Source organism: Danio aesculapii, chromosome 7 (genome assembly GCF_903798145.1).
Source record: "Danio aesculapii chromosome 7, fDanAes4.1, whole genome shotgun sequence".
Lineage (NCBI taxonomy): Eukaryota > Metazoa > Chordata > Actinopteri > Cypriniformes > Danionidae > Danio > Danio aesculapii.
The window spans coordinates 39,563,296-39,591,051 of NC_079441.1; the positions used below are offsets into that span (position 1 = coordinate 39,563,296).

General features: G+C 34.9%; 1 protein-coding gene across 1 annotated transcript in view; it reads left to right on the forward strand.

Annotated features, from left to right (window-relative positions):
- The window catches only part of lmbr1 (limb development membrane protein 1), a 57,825-nt gene that overhangs the window by 1,396 nt on the left and 28,673 nt on the right, over nt 1–27,756 (forward strand). Inside the window, exons 2-9 of the mRNA XM_056461911.1 lie at nt 5,312–5,384; nt 6,267–6,306; nt 6,588–6,727; nt 7,346–7,449; nt 16,010–16,136; nt 16,245–16,313; nt 17,689–17,753; nt 18,372–18,444. Of these exons, the coding sequence (XP_056317886.1) occupies nt 5,312–5,384; nt 6,267–6,306; nt 6,588–6,727; nt 7,346–7,449; nt 16,010–16,136; nt 16,245–16,313; nt 17,689–17,753; nt 18,372–18,444 (691 nt within the window). The remainder of the gene's footprint in view (nt 1–5,311; nt 5,385–6,266; nt 6,307–6,587; nt 6,728–7,345; nt 7,450–16,009; nt 16,137–16,244; nt 16,314–17,688; nt 17,754–18,371; nt 18,445–27,756) is intronic.

Sequence of the window (27,756 nt, forward strand, 5' to 3'; positions counted from 1 at the left end):
AATTATAATGTCCTGAAGTTGTACCAACCGCTTGTTCATGTCCATAATATGTGGAGGGTTTCTTATTGGCAGAAGTTGTCATAGTTGGGAAAACTTAGAGCGCAGTGAATGGGAGAATACAACAAATATTTTTTTACGGTCTTATTTGCTCAAATATGTGAAAAAAACTCTACGATGGTGTTATAAAGACTTTCAGAAAAAGGAAACAAATTGTGTGAGACTGATGACAGCAGCCAGAGGAAAGAATAAGTCAAATTTACTGTCATGTCCCATAGACGCTGCATTAGAAATGCCTTGCACAAGCGATTAATTAATTTTTTGTAATTTGAACCAAAAATGATATAATACATTCATAAAACATATAAATGATCATACGTTTAAAAAAAATCTAAATATTAAAGACTTTCAACCATTTAGGATGCTGATGACCATTTAACAAGTTATAACAGTCTTGTGAAAAAGGGTCCATTTCCACATCATATGAAAAAAGATCCAAGTTCCTGGTCAAGACATTTATCACAGAGAGGACTAAAGGAGGCATTGATATGATATCTTTTGAGTAGGTAGAACCAGTAGGAGTAGTGAATGAGTTGGTGATTGGGATTGTTAGATGGAGTAAAAATGTTCTACCATTCTCTTTCCCAGTCTGTGACACCCTCTAATAGTTGACAGTCAGTTTCCCAACTGCGGTGTATAGCTAAATGCTTTCTATTTAGATTTTCCAAAGAATCGTTTTCTGAAATTGTGTTATTAAGGAGAAATTTTGAATGTCTGAATATAAAACCAACTTTACCTCAATTATGCTTTTATGAAACCCACTTAAAACCTTTGACCAGTCTTCTTAACAAATAAATGACTAACTTGTAAGCATTTTATACAACTGGTCACTCATATGTCATTAATGAATGGATTGTATGATTTTGCAAGTGAATACATTTCACAGTACTCTGTGTGTGTGGCCAGGTATGTCTGACCAGTCTGATTTTGCCAAGGTTTTGCTTGAAGGGTAGCCAAGAAATATTTAATGTTGTTAACGGTTATACCGGTTTAGTTTTAAATGCAAAGCAATGTTAAGTAGATTGGTTCAGATGCAGACGCAGACATTGTTCTTAATTCACACATTAAAGCAGGATTGTATATGCATTGAAAGCATATTAAATGCAGGCAATTTGTCTATTAACATTAAAAAATATGGTTTACTGAATGATGACATGAAGCAATTAAATGTGCTAGCATAAGAAATTCAGTTTTTTTTAAATGTTGTTTTTAGACTCGCTATTTTCATATAAGAAGTCATTTGTTTTTTAGAGTTACACCAGACATTACAGTTGAAATTTTGAAACTTATAGTAAAAAAAACTAAAAATATATAGAAACATATATACAGTCTCTGTATTCGAAAGAGTGTAAATTAATTTTGCTCAGAGGTGTGTGTATGAGTGTGTTGAGCTGTTATCAGGCACACATACAGTTCAATTATTCTAACAAAAGTCTGTGTCATGCAGATATATAAACTTTTCTGGCTCTTTATTGATGCCGTGCTGATAATGTGCAAATAGTTTTTCAACTGCCCTTTTTAAAAAAATTATTAGATATTACTAATACAATAATATTGATTATATTTGTGCTTTTACTGAACAGAATTGTTATTTCGGAAGATGATCTTGATAAAGACAAATCAGGAATTCTTGTGTGCTAGGACTGAACAATATATCATTTGAGGATCGATATCGCAATGTGTGTATCTGCAATAGTCACATCGCAGGATTAGAATATTTATTAAAAAATAAAAGATATATATATTAATACAATATTGACCATGATATTTTACATTTGATTGTTCAATTTCTATACATGAGAACTGTTAGGCTCCACAGAAAACCATAAAAAGCACTGTTTATTTTTCTTATTTTTGCTTGTAATTCATTATAATTCAGATCCCAGTCAATTTAAATGAACGAAATCTTGCTTAATAGAGCTATTCAAATCCTATTGTGAAGATATATATTGATTGCTATATATATCACCATAAAACAAATTATTGCAATTAATGTCAGATATTTCCAATATTGTGCAACCCTATCATGTTCTATTAATTTCTTTAAAATTTTTGTATGTTCGTACTTGTCGTTCACTGGCCTTTACCTTGAAATCAAGTTAGCTGGCTAATTTTTCAACTATTCTGGGTTTTAGGTACCATGAAGATAGCTCAGCTCAGCTGGCCCATAATACCTTGGCTTGACAACAAAAAGAGATTAAAGTCAAGCTTAAATTTAACTAGCCAGCTAATGCTGCTTCATGGCGCAGGCCCCAGTTCTCTTGGTTTTTATTTTGTCTAGATCAAAACCTTAAATTGACACATTTGCTAATTCACTAAGCTTTCACACCTTCATTTTTAAGTCTGAACCTAAATATGCAAAGTGAAAAGAAGTTATTTTTTACTTCAAAAGCAATGTGAAGAAGTTAACTGGAACTTTAACTGAATCATGATTTCCATTCGGAGCTCCAGTTGTAGGTTTATTTTTATGGTGGAGTGAAGTTGCATATATATGTAATGGAGAACTGTGTTAATGCTCAGTAGTTTTGTAAGGCTACAAGCAAGGTGTAATATGAGTGAAAGTTCAGGCATGATTGGCATGTTTACATATCCATCAGTCTGTCCTCTTAAAATACTTCTCAGTGTCATGGAGACTGGCTGCTGATTCATGCATATAAAGCTGTACTCACACTGCCACAGACAGATGCTGGCAAAAGTGGACAATCCCAAGTTCAGTATGTTCAGTCATTAAAAACACCACTGCTTTACAGACGGGCTAAAACAGTGATCCAACAAAACCAAAGGAAATGTGGTTTACGGTGGTTATTGATGTAAAAGAGACAAGGTCTTATGGCTAATTCATGTGGTCTTATGGCTAATTCACGTGACAGATATTACATACAATTTTGATTAATAATACTTTAACACTGTTGGGCTATTAGTATGTATACTAAATACGTTTTTTTAATATAGTATTTAAAAATTATAGTATTATATATATATATATATATATATATATATATATATATATATATGTATGTATGTATGTATGTATGTATGTATGTATGTATGTATATATATATATGTATTTATAGTATATATTATAGTATTTATGTTGGAAATCAAATCAATAGCTATCTTGGGGCACATAGCTTGCACATAATTGTTTTCTTTCCTTTTTTTACATGAATATTTCTAACCTGATTTTTAGTTTATGTTCTTTTTAATTAAATGTGTACAAGGGTCAAATATGAATGGGGCTTTTCAAAGATGTTAAATCAAGATTGCTGATCAAATATATTAGATCCAGCCCATGATTCTGTCAGAAGATATCAGTTTATCAGAGATCAGGTATCACAACCTGGTGAAGTTTCCAAAACTTGGTTATATCAAGCAGGGCTGAAGCTTGTAATTGAATTATTTGATGTTATAACAAATATTTGATTTAATAACAAAAAATAATCAACATCTTCAGAGAAAATGGAAAAAGCTTATCCGATTAATCGACCGACTACAGCGGTAGATGAATCTTTTCTTAAAATAATAAGCCCTAATATCAACTTATTAATACAATAATGACCATGATACTTTACATTTGATTGTTCAATTCTTATACATGAGTACTGTTAGGCTCCACAGAAAAAAGATTAATCATTGATTAAAATAATCGATAGCTGCAGCCCCAATATCAACTTTTGTTTGTTACTTGTTTAGTTGCCAAAACTGTTGCCATTTTCTACCAGCAAAGACGTTCACTGAAAAAAAAAATTCAACTTCTGATTGATTAGAAACATTCTCTTAGTGATGATCAATTTATTTCATAACAACACATTGATTAAAAAAGCAACAATGGAAAAATAGAAAATAACAATGTATAAAATGAATATGAATAGTAGTAAATAAATTATTAACATTTTTGTTGTAAATTACATAATTAAATAGAATAAAATGATTGTACACAACAGATAATTCTGATTCTGATAATAGCTATCATACCAAACATTTCAGAAAACGTTCACAAAAACAATCAGTGTAACTGTAGTGTATATGCATGTATGTCTTTATAAAAGCAGGCAGGTATACATTTGAGAAGAGGATCAACAATATATTACATTTCAATAAACTAATAAATGCTGTGTTGTCAGTGAATTGTTTCCCATCATACCTTTCCTATCATACTCTGTGAACAGCAGTGACAAGAATTATTTGACCTGCAATTGGATGATACAGATTTCTAACCAACATGTCTCACAGTGATCTGCAGACCGTGGTGACTGTTTTGTGCAGATTTGTTCATCTTATATAAACCTGATGAATTCTTGATTCTGTTACTCTGAATGCACTCTAATAAATTGCAGGTTCAGTCAGTCAAAGGTCAACTGGTTATGTCAATACTAAGAAAAAACATTAAAACTTAGTACACAGGCAGCACTTATTTAAACATGCCAGAAAAGCAAATATACATTTTTTTAAAACTTTATTTTAGGTTTAATTAAAGATCTAATGGTAAGACTATTGCTAAACATGACATTTTGGACATTTTTTTTACAGACAGTTTGGTATTTTACTTTTATAAACACTACTTAACATTAAAGTTGCCGCTGCCGTTTAATATGTTCTCTCTGTTTATAAAATCACTTTTTTAGGTTAAATTTTATGCAGACGGGATGTTTTGTGAATGCAATATTTTCATGCACTGCAATATATGTTGCGTTATAAATGCAGTTTCACCTGATGACTTGAATAGCTTGTAAAGAGTTCATCATTTTAGATTGGTTGGGATGATTGTGTAGGGGAGTGTATCTACATAAAATATAATTTAAGAAATGACAAGAATAGTTAAATACAACAGACAGAAAATTCAGTATAGCAGAAATTAAATAATCACTGTATTTTAATAATAATAATAATAATAATAAAAACAACAACACTGTATCGTTTTAATTGAGTACAAATGTACAAATAACCTGTAAGCTTGAAATGTTTAAAATATTGTGCCCAAATGTTTAAGTGTGCTCAAAATTCTTTTAGTCAGGCCTTAAAAACACCTCCAAATAAAAAACTTTCACTCGAAGGTTAAAATTCACTCGAAATTACTCCACTATGAGGTTAACTGTAACGTCTGGTCAACTATAATCCCAACTACATCGCAGATCTCTGTGATGTGACTATTGCAGACATACACAGTGCAATATCGATCCTGAAACGATATATTGTGCAGCCCTAGTTTGAAATGAATGTTTGGAAACTCAATCTCCTTTCCTCTGTTTTTTAGGTCTGCTTCCTCTTGTTTGCAGTACTGTACATTGTGTCGTACTGCATCATCTCACAGTACAAGAGGAAAAGTGGTGAGTAGGACTAATCTGGTTCGTTTCTGATCAAACCATACAATACCATTAAAAAAGAATTACCATTTAAAATGTTCTTAATGACCTATGAGGTTTTTATATTAGTTGAATTTCTGTGACAGTTGAACTATTTGATTGGTTGTAAAATCTTTTGAAGAGTACTTATCTCAAGCTGAGCATCATCCAGCTCCATAAAAGAAGGTGCTTCTGCTATCAGACTCCCTGATACAAACACTCGTAAGGACAGTTTTTAGTTCTTGAGCAGGTCTTGTCCTTTCATTTAAAAAAAGCATAACTAATGTCAGCTAAATCCTTTTCAGGAGTCAATTACAGAAGAAACTTGTGTTTTTAAATAAAAAATGTAAAAAATATGTATGAAATGCCTTTTACTGTTAAGCTGTAAGACTACCCGCCTTATATAGAGGCTTTTTCTGGGGCCTGAATTTTCATTACTTTAGAATGATTGGGTTCTGTGCTAGGTTCTTTCTTTCTTTCTTTCTTTCTTTTTTGTGCCATTTGTCAATCCATTTCTCTCCCCCTGCTCGTCCACTCTTTAACCCTATTTGATTTTGGACAGCCTCCATCTGGCCGCTTCATTCAGAAGGTTTATTCACATGTTTGTGATTTATGATAAGCCAGTATTGTTTTCATGTAGCTTTCAGTTAAATGAAGAGAAATCGTGCTTTAGTCTTATTAAACCATCTGTCGCATCCCCGTGTCCTCTGTTGTGTCGCAAGTTCACAGCAAAGAACTTTACACTGGATTAAAAAATCTAGCTAACTTTTAAGATAGCCAGCACATCAGAAGCAGCAGTAGTAGAGTTATCAAAAATATAAATGACAAATCTAATGCCATTGGATCTGTGTTCTCCTATGCCAACAGATGACCAGGAAGATGAGGATGCCATTGTCAACAGAATATCGTGAGTTCTTTGATACTAACATATAGGACATAAAAAGTGTTTTTTTTAGTACACTGAAATAATTCATTTATAAGAGGTGATATCAATGAAACTGGAGTTTTGTTCTAGATGTTTCACGGTACTTTCACTTCTAGACACTTGTTTTTTCTTCATATAATACAGCATTAATATTAATAATCGCAGCATAAAAAGTAAACCAGAAGCAAGTTGTTGATTAATAAAAACATTAACATAATAACATTAAAATAATGATCGTTTAATTTGATGTTTCTTTCTTTCAGTATGTACCTCTGTACATTTACATTGGCGGTGTCTGGAGGTGCTGTCCTCCTTTTACCGTTTTCTATAATCAGCAACGAGATCTTGCTTTCTCTTCCAAAAAACTACTATATACAATGGCTCAACGGATCTCTCATACATGGTCAGTATCATGACTTTTTATACAGTATGTTAAGGTTTTAACATGTGGCACTGTACAAGTAGACATACAACATAATAATAACTGGTATGTGTTGCTGCTGCTTTGTTCTCCTGAAAGCACGACCAAATTCTTTTTCTTTTTTGGATGCTTTTATTTTAAAGTGGTGCTTAAATCTGCTTTTTGGAGTAAATGTTTATTAATTTGCAAACAGCCTATATTTATTAATTTATAGATATTTGTAAGTAATAAGGGTCCACACTCTCTATAATCATTAAATTTCAATGAGTTGTTTTTCCTAAGTTTCAGTCATGGCCACAAGGTGGTGCTGTGTGTCAATTTTTTTTTTATATCGGTTAAACTGAGAGCAGTTGTTTGACATTAAATCGTTAAGGGTTTTGAATTTGACAGTACATGGTTAATTTTTATTTTTGGAGGAAAGTTTATAAAAGAAATATAAACATGGTGTTAAACTGCTCACACTGAAAGAATAATTGGATTAGAAAAGTTATTTACTGAAGCAGAGATGGAGTGGGAATGATTTCTTATCAAATAAAATGAAATCCATCAGGTTAGTTAGCTGAACTTTGATGTTTTATGATCTGATGTGTTTTTCTTCAGGCCTGTGGAACCTGGTATCCCTCTTCTCAAATCTCAGTCTTTTTGTGCTGATGCCTTTTGCCTATTTCTTCCTGGAGTCCGAAGGCTTTGCCGGATCCAAAAAGGTTTGTGTTTGTTTGTGTATAATGGGTATGTTCAATAGGCTGGTATAAGTTTCTGACAGTATGATAACCTTGAATAAAAATATCACAGTTTAAAGTTATTGGGATTACTCTAAAATAGATTCTTTTTAATCGTTTGGATAAAAAACTAAATCTTTTTTTCCCCTTTGAACAAAATATATTTTATTTTGAGAAACATCAAATATTTAGTAACAGTAAACATTCATTTATTCATACATTTTCTTTTCAGCTTAGTCCTTTTATTAATCAGGGGTCACCACAGCGGAATGAACCGCCAACTTATCCAGCACATGTTTTACACAGCGGATGCCCTTCCAGCCGCAACCCACACTTTCTTGCACACACACTCGTACACTACGGCCGATTTATCTTATTCAATTCACCTGTACTGCATGTCTTTGGACTGTGGGGGAAACCGGAGCACCCGGAGGAAACACACACAAACACTGGGAGAACATGCAAACTCCACACAGAAATGCCAACTGACCCAGCTGGGGCTCTAACCAGCAACCTTCTTGCTGTGAGGCGATTTTGCTACCCACTGCGCCACTGTGCTGCCCTAACATGTCAGACTAAATAATTCAAATGAATCATTGACATCTGCTGTCTTTTATTATTTTCAAAAACACTGATTTCTTAACCATTTAATACGACATCTTTGGGTATCTTTTCTGCTGGAGATACTGTTAAATAAAAATAAAATAAACGTAAAAAAAAAACTTAAATATTGACCTTATTCTTTATGTACGAGTGGGCGCAGCCATTTGAATCTTTTTGTCTCAAGACTTCCGGGCTCATTCACTTCCATTCATTTTTAGATGTTAAAAGCAACTTGTTTTGCTGCTTGATGTTGCAAATTGATAATTTCTTATTCTGCTTTGTCTGTATAGTCATGAACATGTTTGTTTGTAGAGCAAGCAGTATAACTGTTTTCTGCCGTTTATTATTCCTAGTCATTTCTCCTATAGGCAACTGAATCGCAAGTTCGAAAAACAACTGCAAAAACAAGCGCACTTCTGCATTTTAGAATAAGGTCAATACTGTGGGATAGGGCTGTGTGATATGGACAAAAGAAACCCATCACGATTTTCTTGAACAATGTTGCAATTTTGATTTTAATTAAGATTTTGACACGCACACAGACATTTTACAGTATGAATCTGAAACTTATTTCCAAAGAAAAACAATTAAATCTTTATCAAAGACCTGTAACATGTCTCTGAAACAGACATAAGCCAAAAAATAAAAATCACCTGTTAAGGGTGTAATAAATTGTCTCTAAATCAGACCTATGGCAAAACAAATAAATAGACCAGTGTGTGTGTGTGTGTGTGCGATTGTGTGTGCATGCGTGCGGTGCGTATTTTGTTTAACTACATGTCAGAAGTAGTTGCATGTACTTTTGTATGTGTCCAGATTTATTTATTTTTTGCTGCCATGCATAGATCAAATACCTCTTTGTGACGCGAACGTGAAATAGGCCGTTTACATATCGCGTCTTTTGCATGCACAAGTTCATTATTTGCAAAGGAGGCGCATGGCTTGCACACATATTGTGAGTGACGCGTGCGTATTCCATGCGCTCCCAGTTGAAAACATCTCTATTTTCAGAATGCTGCAGGCGAGGTACATAACTGAGCAATCAGCTTTAAACTTTGGAATGTACACATTTCAGTAGACTAGTTACCTCAGACAAACACAGAAGACCAAAACACCCGGTGCTTTTTAATTGTCTTCTTAAATAAAACTTGTATCGATTACTACAACAGTGTTTTTTTAGCTTGTTATCTTCTAAGAAAACGGTTAATTGTTATACGCTGAAGGAAGTGACGCACCTCGCGCTTTCCACATGCTTTTAGATGCGATATGTGACTGACAGGTCTTACAAATTGCCTGATTCTGTAATACATCGGCTTTCCTCTATAAAAAGTAATCGCACACCACAGATGTTGACTTTATTTGGCACCAAGTCCTTCTCTGCTGAACTCATCATTCCTGTTTATGCAGGCTATTTCTCATTAAGCTCAGTCTCCTGTTCTCATACTCTGTTTAGGCACGCTGCGTTACGATTGGTTCAAATAGCATACTGTGGGAAAATCATGCTGTAAAGCCATTTAGAAATCGTGCATGTTCAAATCGCGATTTCAGGATGTTTTCAATAATCGCACAGCCCTACTGTGGGAACGGTATAACTGAAAATTTTGGCTGTTTTAAAACCTTGACTTTTCCAAGCCACGGTAAACCTTAAAAACGATTATCGTCCCATGCTTATTGTTCAAGCTTGAGCATTTGTGTTTATTGTATCAATTCATTACATCCAAGAATACATAAGATACCAGAGACATTTTCTCACATTTGTGCAAACCAATACTGCAGCACACCCAGGTTTGCACATTTACTCACACTCACTTGCTCAAACACACACACACACACACACACACACACACACATGGTTTTATGTGTGCCCCTTTTGATTTCAGCCACCCCCCCCCCCCCCCACCTTAAAAGAGATAAAAGTTCAAAAGCAGAAACCTGATGTCGTTAGTCACTGAAAGAAGGAACGTAAAACGGCAAACACACATCTCCACAATAGAGTTAGCAGGCAAAAATGAAAGGGTGGGAGGGAATGCATCAAGTTGCCCTCTGTCTTACTCTCATCACAGTTTGAAGTCGTTCCTGGTTTATGTCGCTTCTGGCAAAGCTAAATAAAGATTAGTTGCTACTGTAGTTTATGAGGCCTGCACTCATTTGTACGGGAGCGAGGTGTACTGCTTCATTTTGTCTCGTTTGCACCGTGACTGTTTCTGGCCATTGATCAACCAGAAATGCATGAGAGAGGGAAGCACTGCTTTATGTTGGCTTACACGTCTAGGAATGACCGACAGAGTGTATTATATATGTGTGTGAGTGTGTGTGTGTTTTGTAGCTAAAAGAGGAAATGATTAAATAGTGGCATTTGTATGAAAGCCTCCTGCTGATACAGGGAAGGGTTAAGTCGTCAACTGCAGAAGCCCATAAAAGCAAGATTTCATGTTTTCTTTTTAAGTATAAAGTCAAATGGCCTGCTTGTGCCGGTCTTCATGGTTGAACAGGGACGTGTATATATATGGCAAATTGCATTCAGTAACTGGAGGAAATGAAACTGGGTAGTTTGTTAAAAGCTTGTGTGAGTTGTAGCTGCTGGGTTTTATGGGCCAGTGTTTGTATTAGTACTTCATCCAATGTAATAAACAAAAAACAATGTCAGCGGGGAGTGAAAGCGCTTGTGACTTTCTCTCTCACCCTCTCCAATTTATATACAGCAGCAGAAATTTTAATAATTATACAAATTAAAAATTGAAAATAATTATATACATATATTTTTTTAAACCAAAATCAGTATATTAGAATGACTTCTGAAGGATCATTTTGCGCCGCCAGAGTAATCAATGATGTAAGTTCAGATTTTAAAAATAACATAAAAACAATTGTTGTTTTTTTATTGCATCATTTTAATTAAAGAGATATTTCTACCAAAAATTTAAATTATGCTATCATTTATTCAGACTTAACTTGTTCATAAGTTTGAGTTTGTTGAAAGATGGAGATTTTGAAGAATGTTGAAAACTTGTAACTATTAAATTCTTTTGTATGTTTTTCCTACAATGGATGTCAGTGGTTACAGATTTCCAAAATGTCGTCTTTTAGTGTTCAAAGGGGTGGTCCATTACTATATCATATTTTAAACTTTAGTTGATGTGTAATGTAGCTGTGTGAACATAAACAACATCTCTGAATGTAATACACTTAAAGTTCATTGCAATGGAAGACAGTGGCTTTTAATTATTAAAAATATATAGCTCTAGCATTTGACAAGGGACAGCTTCCAGAATCCCTCCTAGTTCAATGCTGGATTCATCTAAAAACTCCTCTAAGGAGCAGCTCCAACCATTATAGAGGAAGCTGTTGATTGTAAGCCACAACCTGTTTGTTAAAACTGATCTATTACATGCATAGTGTCTAGCGTTAAACGTATGGTGTAGCAAGGACGTAAACAAGGATGTAAACAACAGGAAATGCTGTTTGCCACCGTTACCAATTTAGCTAAAAATTTCTATTTATCGGTCAAATTCCTGTAAAACACCCACAATATTCACCAGCACTGCAATGTTTCTCTATGCAGCCGCTTTCCCTGCGTTTTACATCTCGAATAACAAACTCGCACAAGATATGTGAACGTTCCATGGTACTTTAACATATATTCGGAATAAGCACGTGTAAAACACTTGTCAGATTTTATTTTAGAGAACAGGCATGAGGTTCTGCTGTGTCCTCTTCATTTTCTGTCTGATTCATGCTCAAACAGATACGGCTAACAGCTACTCTTACTGACAGTATTTACACAGCAGAGGCAAAGTGCATGCTTGTAGGAGCATGCCGATTGTGGAGCCAATCCGCGAATCACAGCACATTATGTTAGCTGACCAATCAGAGCCTCTTGAGGGTGGGCCTTTCGGAGGAACTAGAAAATATGACAGTCGTTTTTATGTTAGCAGAGTAGCTGTATATAATCAAAGTAAGATATATGAAAAAATGATATGATTTTTCTACAAGTGAAGCATGAACACACATTGCTTAGCACCTTATAAACACAACCAAGCCTTAAAATACACTCTGGACCACCCCTTTCAACAAAACAAAAATATGGAAAAATGTAAATGGAAGATGCACTTCCTGGTCCTGCAGCTCCAAAGTTGTCCATCAGATAGCAGGATTATGATTTCAGATTTTGGTAGGAATGATTCTGAAGTGTTCACATAAAAAAAAAAACCAGGTGGTGCTTGTGGTTTTCAAACTCTCTATAATGCACATGGGAATCAGACTACTGAAATCTATTGGATATTATCACTATGCAAACAGATATCACTTAACTGACTCTTTAGGAATCTTATGAACCTTGAACATGCTAAAAATGTGTGTGTGTGTGTGTGTGTGTGTGTGTGTGTGTGTTTCTGTCTGTCTCTGTGTGTGTGTGTGTGTGTGTGTGTGTGTGTGTTTGTGTATGTGTGTGTGACAGTCTCTTCCTTTGTAGTCAGTCCACAAAAGGACCGATATTTATTTTTGAGATGCAATTCTCGCTCCCAGGCTTTGCTTGCTAAGGCCGTGACACTGCGTATTTACTCTGCCTGCGCCCCATTCTATACCCGTTTCTATGACAACATATGAGTTCCTCTATTTTGACGGGGAAAGGCACAACACTGGATTGGCTCCATAGTCCAGCTTTAGAAAGTGTGAACGTTTTTATAATATACTATTTTATAATATATATATCCTCTAGAGAGAGAGAGAGAGAGAATGTTTCTTGCAAGGTTTACTTGAATGCAAATTAATGCATGTGTAACTCTTCACTATCATCCGTACTGCACCATGCTGTTCTGAGGGATGTTTAATTGTTCCTCTCTCATTTATAGCTCATCTCTATTAAACTACATATTTTGACACAGATATTTTAGGATTTATGTCCCTTTTCCATTTATTTCCTGAATGATTTTGTATTTTTATCAGCCTTCCGAACCTTTTCTCAGCTTTTAACATCTTGCTGTTTGTGTTCTTGACAAACCCCAGATTAGTTGGGAAGCCGTTCTCAAATGTCTTATTTGTTCGACACCTCATGCTAACTAGAAAAAGATGGTGACACTGTAGGAAGAGGGATAAAAAGAAAATGAAGCACGCCCACAAACTTCAAAAGTACTGAAGTGCCTTCCTCAAGTCATATATCCTGTTCTCTCGTCATTTTGACGGGCTTCTAACGTATTAGTCAGAATGGCACATCAATGGCCTGTGTGTGTGTGTTGATATACAGTGATTCATGTCCCCTGCGTGTTCTGCCTCTGCTTTTTGTCTCTGACACTGCTCTCGGTGTAGCAGGCTTAAAGAGAAGGTAATGACTACTGTTCATGCTAAGCCTTTATTGACGAGAGTTAGTAGCTCACGGTGGGGAAACACACTGCATGATTGTGAACGCGTCTGTTGTTCTGATCTGTCTCTTCCTGTAGTGTGTTTTTTGTGGCTCTTCTCTTTAGGGAAATCTCTCTCTGTCTTCTTTCTTTTCTGAGCTTGACAGGCACTAAACTTTGATAACATTTAAAAGACATGTCTATTATATTCTATTTATGCTTGTTACGCAGACAAATTATTTCCAGAGTGAGAGCGGTTTGTGATCCTGGCGCTGAGGGTGTGTGAGGTCAAGGAGAGCCCTCTGTGTGACTCAGACTAACAAAACATGCATAAATGCAAACACTGGCTTTCCATCTATCTATATCCATCCCCTTCTATCTCTCTCTCTCTCTCTCTCTCTCTCTCTCTCTCTCTCTCTCTCTCTGTCTCACACAAACACACTTCTTAGAAGTCATGCTGGTATTAGCAGCAGTCCGTTTAGAGTGTACTGCAGTGTGTATGTGAAAGAGAGAGAGAGATTTCGTGTGTGTGTGTGTGTGTGTAAGAACTAGATGCTGAATATTTTAGAGTTACTATATAAAGCAGTGCTCACATTTAGATGGGCAAGAGTAGAAGAGCTCAACCCATCTCTGGCTTCTCTGTCACATCTCTATCCCTCTTTGAGACCAGATTGGTAACACTTCACTTTTTAAACTCTCTTTCTTGACTATTTTGTTTTCTTGCTTTGACGTACATTAGATACTTTAGGAAAAAACACAATAAACCACTTAACACCTATACATGCAGATTTGTTCATGTAAATTGTGTATTTCAGTGTTTGGCAGCAGGTTTGTTGAAACACATTCACAGTTCAACTAACAAAGGTTGTAAATTTATTGAGGGGAGGCAGATGCTATTCAACATGAGGTCACTTGGAGGTGCTGTAGATTCTCTTAATATCATGAGGAGCTGTTAAATGCTGCACCTATACAAAGTGCCTTAAGGATAGAGGCTGTAAGAATCAGAAAATGTAGATGCTTGAAAATGTATGGAAGGGATATTTAGGTTGATGGAAGTTATTTTAATGAATTGAATTGTTTTGTAGCTTATTGCTGTTGCACATGATCAATATTGTGAATGATGAGTGTGATTTAATGTGTGGCATCGGTGGATTTTTCAAAATGCTTTCATTTAAACAAAAATCTATTTATAACAATGATATAGTGAAATTGGGGTTTTTAGATCAAATATTAGCGTATTTTAAATAGACACTTCAGAAAGTATTCAAGTGTACTAATTTTGTGCACAAGACATATTTCTTATCAGTGCTGAAATCAGTTTATATTTTGCTTTAGTTTTTGGAAAATGTCAATTTAACAACTTTTAAAGGGTGTCGCGGGTTCTTAAAAAGTCTTAAAATGTCTCAAATTTCAAAATCTAAATTTTAGGCCTTAAAAAGTCTTAATTTTACTGAAATATTCTGTTGTAGCTCTTAAATTGTTTTTAAACGGGTCTTAATTTTTCTTTGTTCATGCATTGCTACCCAATCTAGCAAAAACACATACAATCACCCTCTCAAAACTTTAAACTTTTTATTCAAAAGGTAATTTTTAACTTTATTTATTACCATGGTTTAATTATTGTCCTTACAATAACATTTGTTTAAAAGTGCTCTATGTATTTACTGCTGAGGACACTGACCTGGACAGATTGTTGTGCATAGATTGCTTTATTATAGTTTTTAATACTTTTAAAGCATTTGTTAATTTTTTTATTATTTTAAAGAAGTTTATGTAGGGAAAAAAAAGTGTACAGCTTGCATACTTTTTTGTTAAGAAATATCTAAAATATTGAAATATTTTTATTATTAATTTATTATTGTGTTATTAAATTATAATTAATCTTTTCTATCATGGCCATTTGAAAAATTCTTTAGCCTTTAGCCCTTTGTGAGTCTAAAATTTAATTCATAACGGTCTTAACAATGTCTTAAATGAAACATGCAAAAACCCTGCTTTAAGTGGTTAGAAAGTTTTTAGGATTTTTTAAATATTTTTTAACACTTTAGTAAACCTACCTTAGAAGTGTGTGTGTGCGTGTGTGTGTGTGTTCTGCATGCTGAAAGATAAGACTCATCACAGCCTTGCAGTTTACAAACATTTGCGGTCAGCGACATCAATATCTATTTGGATGCGGAAAGGTAAATCAGGAGTGAAGTTACATGCCACACATAAGGTACTCAGCGACCCAGAACAAAACTCTTAATAGTTTCCAGATGAGCCTCTGGAGTTAATCTCAGACAGTAGCAGTCACCTTTTTTTCATTTTAGCCACAAACTTCAACCGGACATGGTAATAACTGTTCATATAAGCGTGTGTGCATCTGTGAATGAAAGAGAGGAAGGTCATTAGTTTCTCTGTGTGTGTCTGCCTACCGTTGTGTGTGTGTGTGTTGGGAACGAGGCTTGACATTGAGTCAGTATTAAAAGGAGGTCCCGGGGCTTCCAGAGCTAAATTTCCAATTAGAGCCCCATTTACACCTGCTGATATGTGTGTTTTTCTGCATCACTCTTGGATACAGATGAAAGTAAATGTGAAGACATCAAAAGTGCATTTGTTGATTTCAGGGCATAAAGGCTCGAGTGCTGGAGACGTTTGTCATGCTCTTTCTGCTGGGTCTCCTCATCCTGGGCATCGTATGGGTGGCGTCCGCTCTCATTGACAATGATGCTGCCAGCATGGAGTCGCTCTACGGTATCTGCCTTAAACCTTCTCGTCCTCCTGCTGCTGTAGATGTATATGATATATTCAGTTATGTACTGATCAGTGGTTTACACCTCTGCTCTTATTCTCTGGTTGTAGATTTATGGGAGTTTTATCTGCCGTACCTCTACTCCTGCATCTCTCTGATGGGTGGCCTCTTGCTGCTCAGTAAGTTCATAAGAAGACATAACACAATTATGCTGCACTATTATGACAAAAATCATAATTGTCGATTATTCCATTTAAATTGTTATTGCGGTTAATCATGATTATCACAATGCATATTTATTGATGTTTGAAATAGCTTTGTACTATTGTTTGAAGCAATTGCATACTATAAAATAATAATAATAATGTGTTTCTGCTGCAAATGTCAGTATTACATTGGTTTACTTTTTTATTTTTATGAAAAAGGAAAAGATATGCAATATGCATTAAACTGAATAATATAATTAAAAATAACACTGGAGACTGTATGCCTAATTAATTCCACATTGGACACCTTAACCTATTTGTTAGATTTAGAGTGAGTTGTTGTTGTTGTTGTTGTTGTTGTTTTTGTTGTTAATATTATACCCTTTATTTTACCAAGAAAGATGCACATTAAGAAAAAAAAAAATCTCTTTTACAATCGTGTCCTGGCAACGATTAACAGTACACATGGGTTCAACAAAATAACAAATAACATTATTAATCCATCAATACACAAAATTACACATTTTTTTAAAATTAATGACTAGTCAGAACATCTACAGAACAATGCTGCAAATTATAAATTGTTTAAAATGTATGTAGTGAATCCAACTCTTTAACCTACAACTTAGATTGCAGGTTATTCCATTTCTGTGCCAACCAATGGTACAGACAATAAATACATTTAAATTCCTGAGACCAGCTATAACTAGAGAATTTGTTTTTACAAAAAAGTAAGCACAATTCTAAAATTAAATCGTAAAGAACTGTCCCACAACACACACACACACACACACACACAAAACTAATTAATATGATCCACCTTTACACTGAATGTAGTTATTAAAGTTTTAATATAATATATAATATGTTTTTAGTATAATATAATATAATATAATATAATATAATATAATATAATATAATATAATATAATATAATGTAATATAATATAATATAATATAATATAATATAATATAATATAATATAATATAATATAATATAATATAATATAATATGACTTATGGTTGAAAATTAAAGTTGTATAGAAGTATTACACAAAAAGTTTTCTACCACACTTTAAACAGGAGAACATTCATAATATCAGAATCAAAATCAGAAAGAGCTTTATTGCCAGGTATGTTCACACATACGAGGAATTTGTTTTGTTGACAGAGCTTCTACAGTGCAACAGGATTACAGAGACAGGACAAAAAACAGATAATAAATATATTTTTGAAAAAATAGAAGTAGTGAGTGCAAATATACAGATTCACAAGTGAAATTGCCTTTTGAAAAGCATAAATGAATGTGCAGTTGTGATTTAAATCTCCTTGTTGTCTTGTCTCATCAGTGTGTACTCCAGTGGGACTGTCACGTATGTTCACAGTGATGGGTCAGTTACTAGTCAAACCCACAGTAAGTACCGTTACACTGTATATTGGGGTTTTGCATTGGGTTGTCATAGGAAATAGCCACCAGGTTGGTCCCTGAAGAACTCCCCTCTAGCTATGTTTCTGGTTGTATACTCGCTGTCATTGAGTACTGGCATATGCTGATCAACAGCAGCATCAATTGTAGCACTCAAAATGTAACAAAAACAAGCTGATGGAGGATGTAGTGAATGAAGTTTTGTGATCACAGAGGTGGAATGCAGGCATTATGTGATTTTTAAAAGAGCAAAAAAACAGGGCTAATAGAGAAACTCTACTTTTAGTGTTGCATATCATCTAAACTAAGCAAAGAACAGCAGTCAAATTCAACAGGTAACTGTCGCTAAGAATACCTTTCTGTAATTTCTTTATGAAATGAGACTTTAAAATAATTTGTGAGTTTTTCAAATGCCATGGATTTAAAATTTGTTCCTGTAGCTAAGATCGTTCCCGGTTTCTGTAGTGTGAACATGCCAAAAAGTGAGCACTTCTGTCAGTAGTTATAGAAAGCTATGAAAATATTCCTCTGGTGTGAAAACCACCTGAGAGTGTGTATATTTGCATTTGTTAATGATACAATCTATCATTTTCTCTGCCTATGTAGATTTTAGAGGATCTGGATGAGCAGATTTATTGTATACAACTTCAGGAAGAGGCCCTGGAGCGAAGACTCAATGGTGAGTGTTTGTTTGTATGTTTGTTTGTTTGTTTGTTTTTGTATGATGAGGAATACATTGTGCGTCATTTTTTTTCTGTGTGTCCTGCATGACAGCAGATTATTTGCATCTGCATATTTCAGCATTTATTTGCTAAAATAATCTAGTTACTATGTTAGGATATTGGATAAAAAAAATCACATAATTTGTAGATATAAATTGTACCTTTAAAAAAAATTCAGTGGAGAATTATTGTGTATAAAATAAGTCATGTTATTTTTCCTAAACGACAGACTAATCAGTGCACCAATCTCATGGCACATCATCTCAAATGTTATTTCAAGAAATTCTGAATTACACGAGTGACATCAGTAAATCATAATTAAAAAAAATATAGCAATATATCCTTTTTGGCCTGTGTGCACTTCGGGTATCCTGAGTTTGAGTCCCAGCTCAAAGACCCTTATTTTTATTATATATATATATATATATATATATATATATATATATATATATATATATATATATATATAACAGTTCTGTCTGGTTTTCGAATCTGATTGGCTGATAGCTTTGCGAGATTCTGCAATATCAGAACTCGTACAGCCTCTTCAAACGTGTGTATTACTCAAACTACAGTTTGACAAATATTGCAGCATAATGTACTTTTTCAAGTCTTTTTTGTAGGCGAGAATGTAGTTGTTTTGTAGATGAGCAAAAATGGTTGATGGTTGATCTAAAAGATGGTGACAGAGACCACATAATAAGCCCTTAGAGAAAAAAACTCAGTGTAAAACTACAAACTACAGCTGATCAAAACATAAAATTGGTGAGTGACATTGTAAGTTGATCTCTCTCTTTTGTATGTTGTAGTGCTGTATTTATACCATAGTAATTGTAGTGTATTGAGTGTGAGTTGGGTCTCATATCAGGAATGTATGTATTTTGTGTGGCCACTCTTTGAACAACCCTGAGTTACTTTTTGGTTGGCCATCTGTTTGTTTCTAATGTGTCTCCTGTTTTTTGCTACTGCAGACTAGTTCAGTAAGAAGGAAGAAAGAAAGAAGAAATGCCCGCATGTGTTTAACATCTTTTTCTTTATCGCAAACACAACAGTTATCTGGTATTTTTTGCGCTGCTTTGACTTTATCAGGGTTAATTATTGTGATATCCCGATTGCAACAGAAAAATAGTGAGAAATGTGTGTAGACTGATGGCATTTAATGCCGTTCAGCCTTATAATCTTAAAATGTGAGCAAAATCACCTGTTTTGTCATCACTTTAGACATTACGCTAGAGAATCATTTAAATAGTAGCTCTAAAATGACGCTGGTGAAGTAGCAACAGGAGTAGTTCCCTGTACAAAAGGATTTTTAAACTCTCCACATTTGATTTTCTACAGGGTTAGTTTCTACAGACGCTTACTTTTTTCAGGAGTAGCACATGCGCTCCTAAGTTGAAAAATTTAGGAGCATGTTAAGAATTTTAGGAGCACAGTGAAAATGTATAAAATAAATAGTGTTTTAGCCTAATAAATGCACGCGAGGAGATCTTTAGAAGCAAAGCCGTTTCATTCATTTCAATACAATGAAAACAATAGGTTTTATTTTACTGTATAACAGCTGAAATAGTATTTAACAATTATTTATCATTTAAGCTGTGGCGATGTGGTGGCGCAGTGAGTGGCACGTTTGCGTCACAGCAAGAAGGACTCTGATTTGAGCTTTGAGCCCCGACTGGGTCAGTTGATGTTTCTGTGTGGAGTTTGCATGTTCTCTTACAGTTGGCGTGGGTTTCCTCCAGGTGCTCCGGTGTCCCCTACAGTCCAAACACGTGCGCTATATGGGAATAGATTAACTGAATTGGCCGTAGTGTATGAGTGTGGGAATGAGTGTGTATATATGTTTCCCAGTGATGGGTTGTGGCTGGAAGTGTAAAGTATGTGCTGGATAAGCTGGCAGTTCATTCCGCTGTGGCGACCCCTAATTAATAAAGTGACTAAGCTGAAAAGAAAATGCATGAATGAATGACTGTGAGCTGTATGGAGTTTAGCTAGCGGTCCACAGCAGGACTGGGATCAAATTGCTCTAATAAAGGCCTCTCTAAACTGATCTGAATCAGGTCTTCAGTTGTGGACATGGCTAGGCAGCTTCTTGCACAATTTTTGATCCAGTTTCAAGCTTAAAACGTATCTTTCACACTGGGCAGCCGAAATAGGGAGTTATTATTAAGTTATTGTGTTTGTATCATAAGAAGATTATGGCTGCATCAATGGCCCCAAAGACAACATTATTAATTTTATAATAATATATATTGTACGCATTATCTTTAATATAAATACACTTGCAGTAGCTAGATTGAAACATACCTTTTCTCAACAGCACATAAAAATGTGACTTTTAAGAATAATTTTATAAAAATTAATTTATTTGCATAACATATTCTACCAATTCCACCCTACTGCCCACATGGGTACCGTAATGTAAAGAAAGACACAACTACAAACTCGAGCAAAGCTGACAATGTTTATCAGAGCTCTTTATCTTTCTGGGCTTTTTAAAGAAGAGCTGAATACAGGAATCCTTCTATGAATTAAAGTTTCTTTCTGCCCCAAAGTAAAACCATCTTTTCTATTAAACTTTAATGGACTTCAGCAACAGAATGATTTCTTATTGATTTCTTATTCTTATTTAACAGACAAATAAAAAAAAAAAAGTTTGTGTGGTTCTTTTCAGTGTGCACCACTGACAGGTAAAATCTGCTCTCTCTCTCTCTCTGCTGTAGTGTTGGTGCTGCTGGGAGATTGAGACGCACCAGCCAAAGTTTGAGCATAAAGTAATGCAAAAACTAATGCAATTAATATCGAAAGCAAAAGCAGAATGTCAGACATGTCCGGGGAAAAGAGGATGTATCGTCACCCCAAATAATGAGCTGGATCAGTCTATTTAGTAAAATACTTTTCATTTCCGCATGTCCTCGCGCTCTTCTCAAAGCTACTACCAAAGTCAGAACAGCAGTTCAGTATCCAGCGCGTCTCTGTGGTTCTGCAGAGCATGTGAGTCTGTGGCAGTGTTCTCAGTTTCTCGCGAACACAGAACCGGGCTGTTTAGGTAAAGTCTGTGTGGGAAGCGCTGATGTTAAATTGGGTCCTCATACTAGATGTGCCACGGCCGAACAGGAGACGTTTGCTATGAGGCTTGACCGCTTGACGTGAAGTAAATAAAGGAGTAGAGATGTGCTGTATTTGATGGCGTCAGCATGTGCTACAGTCATAATAGATTTCCAACGTAATACACAGTAAGTTAGTATGAAAAGCATGTTGTTTTACCATGGCCGAGTGAATAAAGTCATCAATCGAGCTTATTAAAAAAGAAAATCGCACATGTGTGACTAAATTTTCCAGTTCGCACACGTCTATTTTAGTCGCAAATGCGAGCAAATGGTCGCACTGTCGAGCCCTGCTCTATTTATATACATGTTATGCTGTCGAACTGTTGTATAGATGCAATATCTTACGAGTAGCAGATATATATATCCCTTTGTGTGTTTTCATATTTAACTTATTTCAAACTTATTTTTAATATAAAAAATAGATTTCTTTTAACAAGTGTTAAAGAAGTTAGTGTATTATATACAGTATATAGTATATTATATACAATTAAGTACAAAAAATGTTCTTTATTTCTTTATATTTGCTTGCGTTTTTTTTTCTTGGTTATTTATTTTAATTTTATATCGAAACTGCTGCTACTAAATATAGTTCATTGCCTCATATCTCTGTCATAAGTCAATTAAGGGTTTTCAGTGATCAAAATCAATTAAGTAACAAGTGAAATATCATTCAGAGTTCATGCATTTGTCTTGGTTAAGCAGGCCTTTATTGCCCTACACAAACATCCACACAAAGCAGGAAGTGTTTAGGCTTAAAGTCAAACTAGACTTTAGCTTCAACTCAAGCACGCAACAGAGTGTACAGATGCTAGTCAACATGGAACATGTGCTTTTCCATTGAATTCACGGAGGTAAGCTAGATCATCTCAACAGATAGTACCCAGTTGCCCAAATCCCATGGATGAATTTCAATAGCCTCTCATTTGGTTGTTTGGTTCTGTTGCGTTAGCACCAAAGGCGGATTTTCTTTGAACACCTGATAAAATAATTGTAATCTGTCTTAACGATTTTCGCTTTTTTCTGATTGCTGTTTGATGTAAAGCGCAGTGGCAGTCACAGTCATCGGGTGACAAAAGGCCACTAGGGATGCGGAATGCGATTTTGGCAAAGCTTAAGAACTCTGCGTTATAGGAAGATCTCGCTCAGGCGTTGAATTTACCTTATCAGGAATTTAAAGAATTTTCACTCTTTTCTTCTTGTGTGCCGTAAATGGGGAAACTGGGGGTGAAGTTTGGGGGAAGAGAGTTCAAGAGGAAACTGTCTACTTTGCTTTTCTCTCTTATCTGTGTTCTATCTAATAACAATTGTTCAACTCACTGTAACTTCATTTAGATCCTGCAGATGTCTGCGCATGCTCTCTTGCAGACCTTCGATGTGTGCTAATTGATAAGCATGTTAGTTATTGCATTGATTCACTCATTTGCATCTTTAATGACCTGAAGTCATTAATATAGATCAAAGTGAGCATTTACTTGCTGTCTACCAAGTGCATTGTTATGAATGCATTCATGTAGTTTTTAAATCTGTCATTCAAAGTACAAATCAATAGTGGATCTGTGCTAGGACCTATTTGCACCTGATGACGTCTAGTCACTTGTGATAATTCTGGAGATTGTCTGTGATTTTTATCCCATGTAAATGGTCTTGTCTGTTGTTTGTAAAGTAATATTTACCCACAATTGACCTACCATATTTTGGCCAACACAGAGGGTCTGTGATATTAATCTCGTACTAATCTGCATTTCTGTGAATTGGCGGGGTTGTGTATATATAATTGTTTCCCTTTGCCTATTTAATCCATTTTTCGTGAATAATGAAGGCTGATTTCGAGTAATTTGATAGTATTGTCATCCCGTAATGTAGTCATACCACTAAACACAACATAGTTCTACAATTTGCAGAAAGAGAAAGCCGATCAGCAATAACAGAAAGAAAGAATGGATGGAGATGTATAGTGTGTAGAGCAGCCTTTGAAAAGACACATTCTTATGTTTATGATACTTGTTTTTTTTTATTTATCCATCTAACTGACCTTGACATTGTACTTTGTTAGAAAAGTCAGTAAATTTGAGGAAGGATGGGAGTTTTTGAGTATCACAGGATTGGTTCCCTTATTTGAAATTCAGATGGGGGCAGATGTGGGTTTAGGGTTAGGTTAAATTTCTAAATCACACACGGTTCCCAGTTAATATTAATTTTGTGATATTAGTGCTTTAAAGAGCGTTTGTCTGAGTGTATGGTTTCATACTAGTCTGAGTGCAGGCATTTGTTTGTCCTCTGTCTTGGCTCTTGCTATGCATTTCTCTGTTGCCCAGATGCGCAGTGGCAGGGTGACCTTGCAAAAACTCTCCTCGGTACCGGATGGCTCTCTGCTTTGCATAATTACCACTGACGTAATGCAGAATCGGCTGAAGTTTCTTTAGAAAACAATGACATCATCTCCTTTCCTTCTGCCAGCACTCCTGCCACTGAGCATCGCCTTTATCACCTTAATTGAAGGACCGAATGCAAGAATTTATTTAAGTGTTTCCTAATCATCTTGAAATCCAGACAGTGGCAGTTCTGAAATTATTGGCTGATGCTGATTTTTACTAGCTATTGGAATTATCAGTCTGCTTTTTTCCTCACTCATGTCATGTAAAAGAATTTGGAAATGCCAAACATTTGTTATAAGGAATGAGGTTTTTACTATTCATGTTGTGAATGCACTGGAAATGCATTTTTATATATATATATATATATGTATATGTGTGTGTGTGTGTGTGTGTGTGTGTGTGTGTGTGTGTATATATGTGTGTATATATATATATATATATGTGTATATATGTATATATATATATATATATATATATATATATATATATATATATATATATATATATATATATGTATATATATATATATATATATATATGTATATATATGCACAAATAATCAGTGATTGTAAGATTTGATTCAGTGCCGTAAATACAATAATTTACATTTTTATATGAGCCTTTTCCAAGCTGATAGTGATGATAGTTTTAATTAATTTATTTTAAAACGTATTTGTTTATATTAATGCACCTAGATTAATGCAATTCAATGTTTTATTACTGTCAAATAAAGTACATGACCAAAAAATACTATATTTGAGAAAGTTTACAAAGTCACAAAGAAACCTTTGTCTCGACCAATACATGCCATTCATCCAGAGCGCTGGCTTGATTCACATCAGTTGTTGATAGGATTTTGAGATGATAATGATTGTTTTGCTTTCAAAAATGAATGTGAGCTTGCATTTGTTTGTTTAGGATAGGTTCAAAAGGGTTTAATATCCCTATTACCTATTAAAAGTAATAATAGCAGAAGTATGGTTCCACTATCTCAGTTCTGCAAAGATCTATACACATTACGTGTGATGTAACCTATATGTCTGCGCATACTGTCCATGTGCAGTCATGTTTTTCACACATGTCTAAAGAGAATCCACTCACTGGTATTATGAGTGTATTAAACTAGGCCATCCAAGAGAAGCGTACCTGTCCAAAAGTGATCTAAGAATTCTGGCAGGTGTCACAGGAGACGAGTTAAAAAGGTTATAAGTACAAAAATGCACATTAAAAGGTTAAAAAGTTAAATGTATAAATGAATCATTCTCTATAAAATCTTTGACATGAATTAAGGAATTAGAAGGAATTTTCATTACCTGAAATTCCAAAACATTGGTATAAATAATGAAGGAGTGCAAGTTTGTTCCACAAAACATGTCTGACAAGTAAAAGACATTCATCCAGATGTCTTACTGTTGTTCTCTCTCTCTCACTTTTCACTCACCTCGTGTTAGGCCTTCAGGGCAGCCTCGAGCCATGTTTGACAGAACAATCCAGTCCTGATCAGCTAATAGTGACATTTCCTATCTCATTGTTCTTACAATTTTAGTTGGAGGGTACAGATTTTCCCTAAAAATCACTAGTATGGACAAGTACTTGTTCAGAAACACACCTGCTGTGTTTTTTTCTCCTTCTTTTAATAGATTTCTTTATGAACCTGAACCTCTACCAGACAGGGCGTGGTACAATCATCATAATAATAATCACGTTTTGATCAAAGTGATTGACTCCTCAGCCTCATGTCAGTGAAAAGATGAAAGATTGTGTTTTTATTGCACGCCAGTAACGGTGTAACACTGAACTAATTGCTGCTGATCTGCCAGTGTGTGTCCCTCGAGGCTGTGCAAACCAATCCTCTGCTTTGAGGAGCAAACAAACCACTGAAACGGGTGAAAAAAACACCCGAATGAAACAGATAAATAAGAGCTAAATGAGACAGAAGTCTGTGGTTTTCCTGGAGAACCCCTCTCTGGTTTTGCCCTCTCACTCTCACCTCCTGACACACACACACACGCACACACACAGACAATGTTCTGAAGAAACCTCAGTCCCCTCTTCCGTCAGAACCAGTTTCAGCATGTACATGTCTGGCCTATGCTCTGCAGTTAAGGTGATGATACACGGGGCGACTTTTAGGGAAATGTTGCCATCAATGGGCAATCGGGTGTGTTATGTCTGCTCCGAGGCCCAATCATGAAGTTATGAATGCACAAAACAAATACAGCGAAACTTTGGGCCTACCCAAAAGTATATGTGGATGCTAATTTGTTTACTGTACATTTAAATTAGTAATGTAAGCATTAAAATACATAACCCTGTTTTATGTTGATGTGACAACCTTCCAGAATATTAAGCTATGAGTTTACTGCTTTTCCTTATTACACTGCCACTGATTAATCACCATCTTATTTGAATTTTTCTGACAGCTCCGAGCCAGTCGCAGGATTCGCTGTTAGCATTGTGTTTGGAGAATCAAACAAATTTGCAGGCGACAAAACTAACAGATACTCCAGATACAGTTTTGCTTCCCTTTTTTAATGGGAAATAAATAATAATAATAAATAAATTGCTCTAAAAGGTTTAACCACCGATGTTGTGGGTAACATGTTTATCCTAAATCATTGTATGCGCAACCTCCCCAAAATACAAACATTTCTCTATTTGATGGCATAGAAAAATACAGGAGGGTGACACATGTATACTTGAAGCTTTCTAGATCTTTGAAAATAGTGTGTACTATTTGTCTTCAGAAGTTATCAATGTTAGGTGTTTTTGTATGCTTTTATGATAGACTTGAGGGTATTTTAAGTAAATAGCTGCTTTGTAAATCTGAACCAAAAAAAATGTAAAGTTTCAAATACGCAAGTTTTGAATATGTTTTTCTAATATTAATCATAGGTTGTCAATATTTAGACTGTGCGAGTTGGGAAAAAATCTTATTGCAATTTTTTTTTTTTTTTGACAGATATTTCGATTGATTTGATTTGCGGTTTATTTTTGTCGTCAAGCATTAGCTCAATAATCTGTATCAAAGCTCTTACTGCTAAAATGAAAAGATATTAACTTAAACATAAAAAACATTACATTTATTTTTAAATATTCAAAAATGAAATGCTCATATTTCATATTGCAGGCTCTTGCCATTAGGTAATTGCATTGTTTCAAATTGCAATTACGATTCGATTTCGAATAATTGCACAGCCCTATTCAGAACCATGCGTTTTTGTTAAAGGAATGTTTCACTCTTATAATCTTGAAGCAGGGTTAGCACAACTTTCACCTGGGGTTGGGGTATGAAGCTCTGACCCTTGTGCTGAATCTGTGCAGTTTGAAACCATGTAGTTTAAGAATGTTACAGTGACCATGGATTCTTTAACAATATACAGGGTTCATACACATTTTACTACTAAAATTATATGACTTTTCTATGATTTTTCCAAGACTTTCAAGTAAATTTTCATGACCTAATGTTTCATGCAATGTCTACATATGCGTGGTAAAAAAACAATACATGTTAAAATTTATTACAGCATATTGTAAAACACGCAACATTTAGCTTTAATTTATATTTATTCATTAATTTTCTTTTCGGCTTAGTCCTTTTATTAATCTGGGGTCGCCACAGCGGAATGAACCGGCAAATGTTTTACGCTGCAGATGCCCTTCCAGCTGCAACCCATCACTGGGAAACATCCATACACACTTATTCACACACATACACTATGGACAATTTTAGCTTACCAAATTCACCTATAGCGCATGTGTTTGGACTGTGGGAGAAACCGGAGCA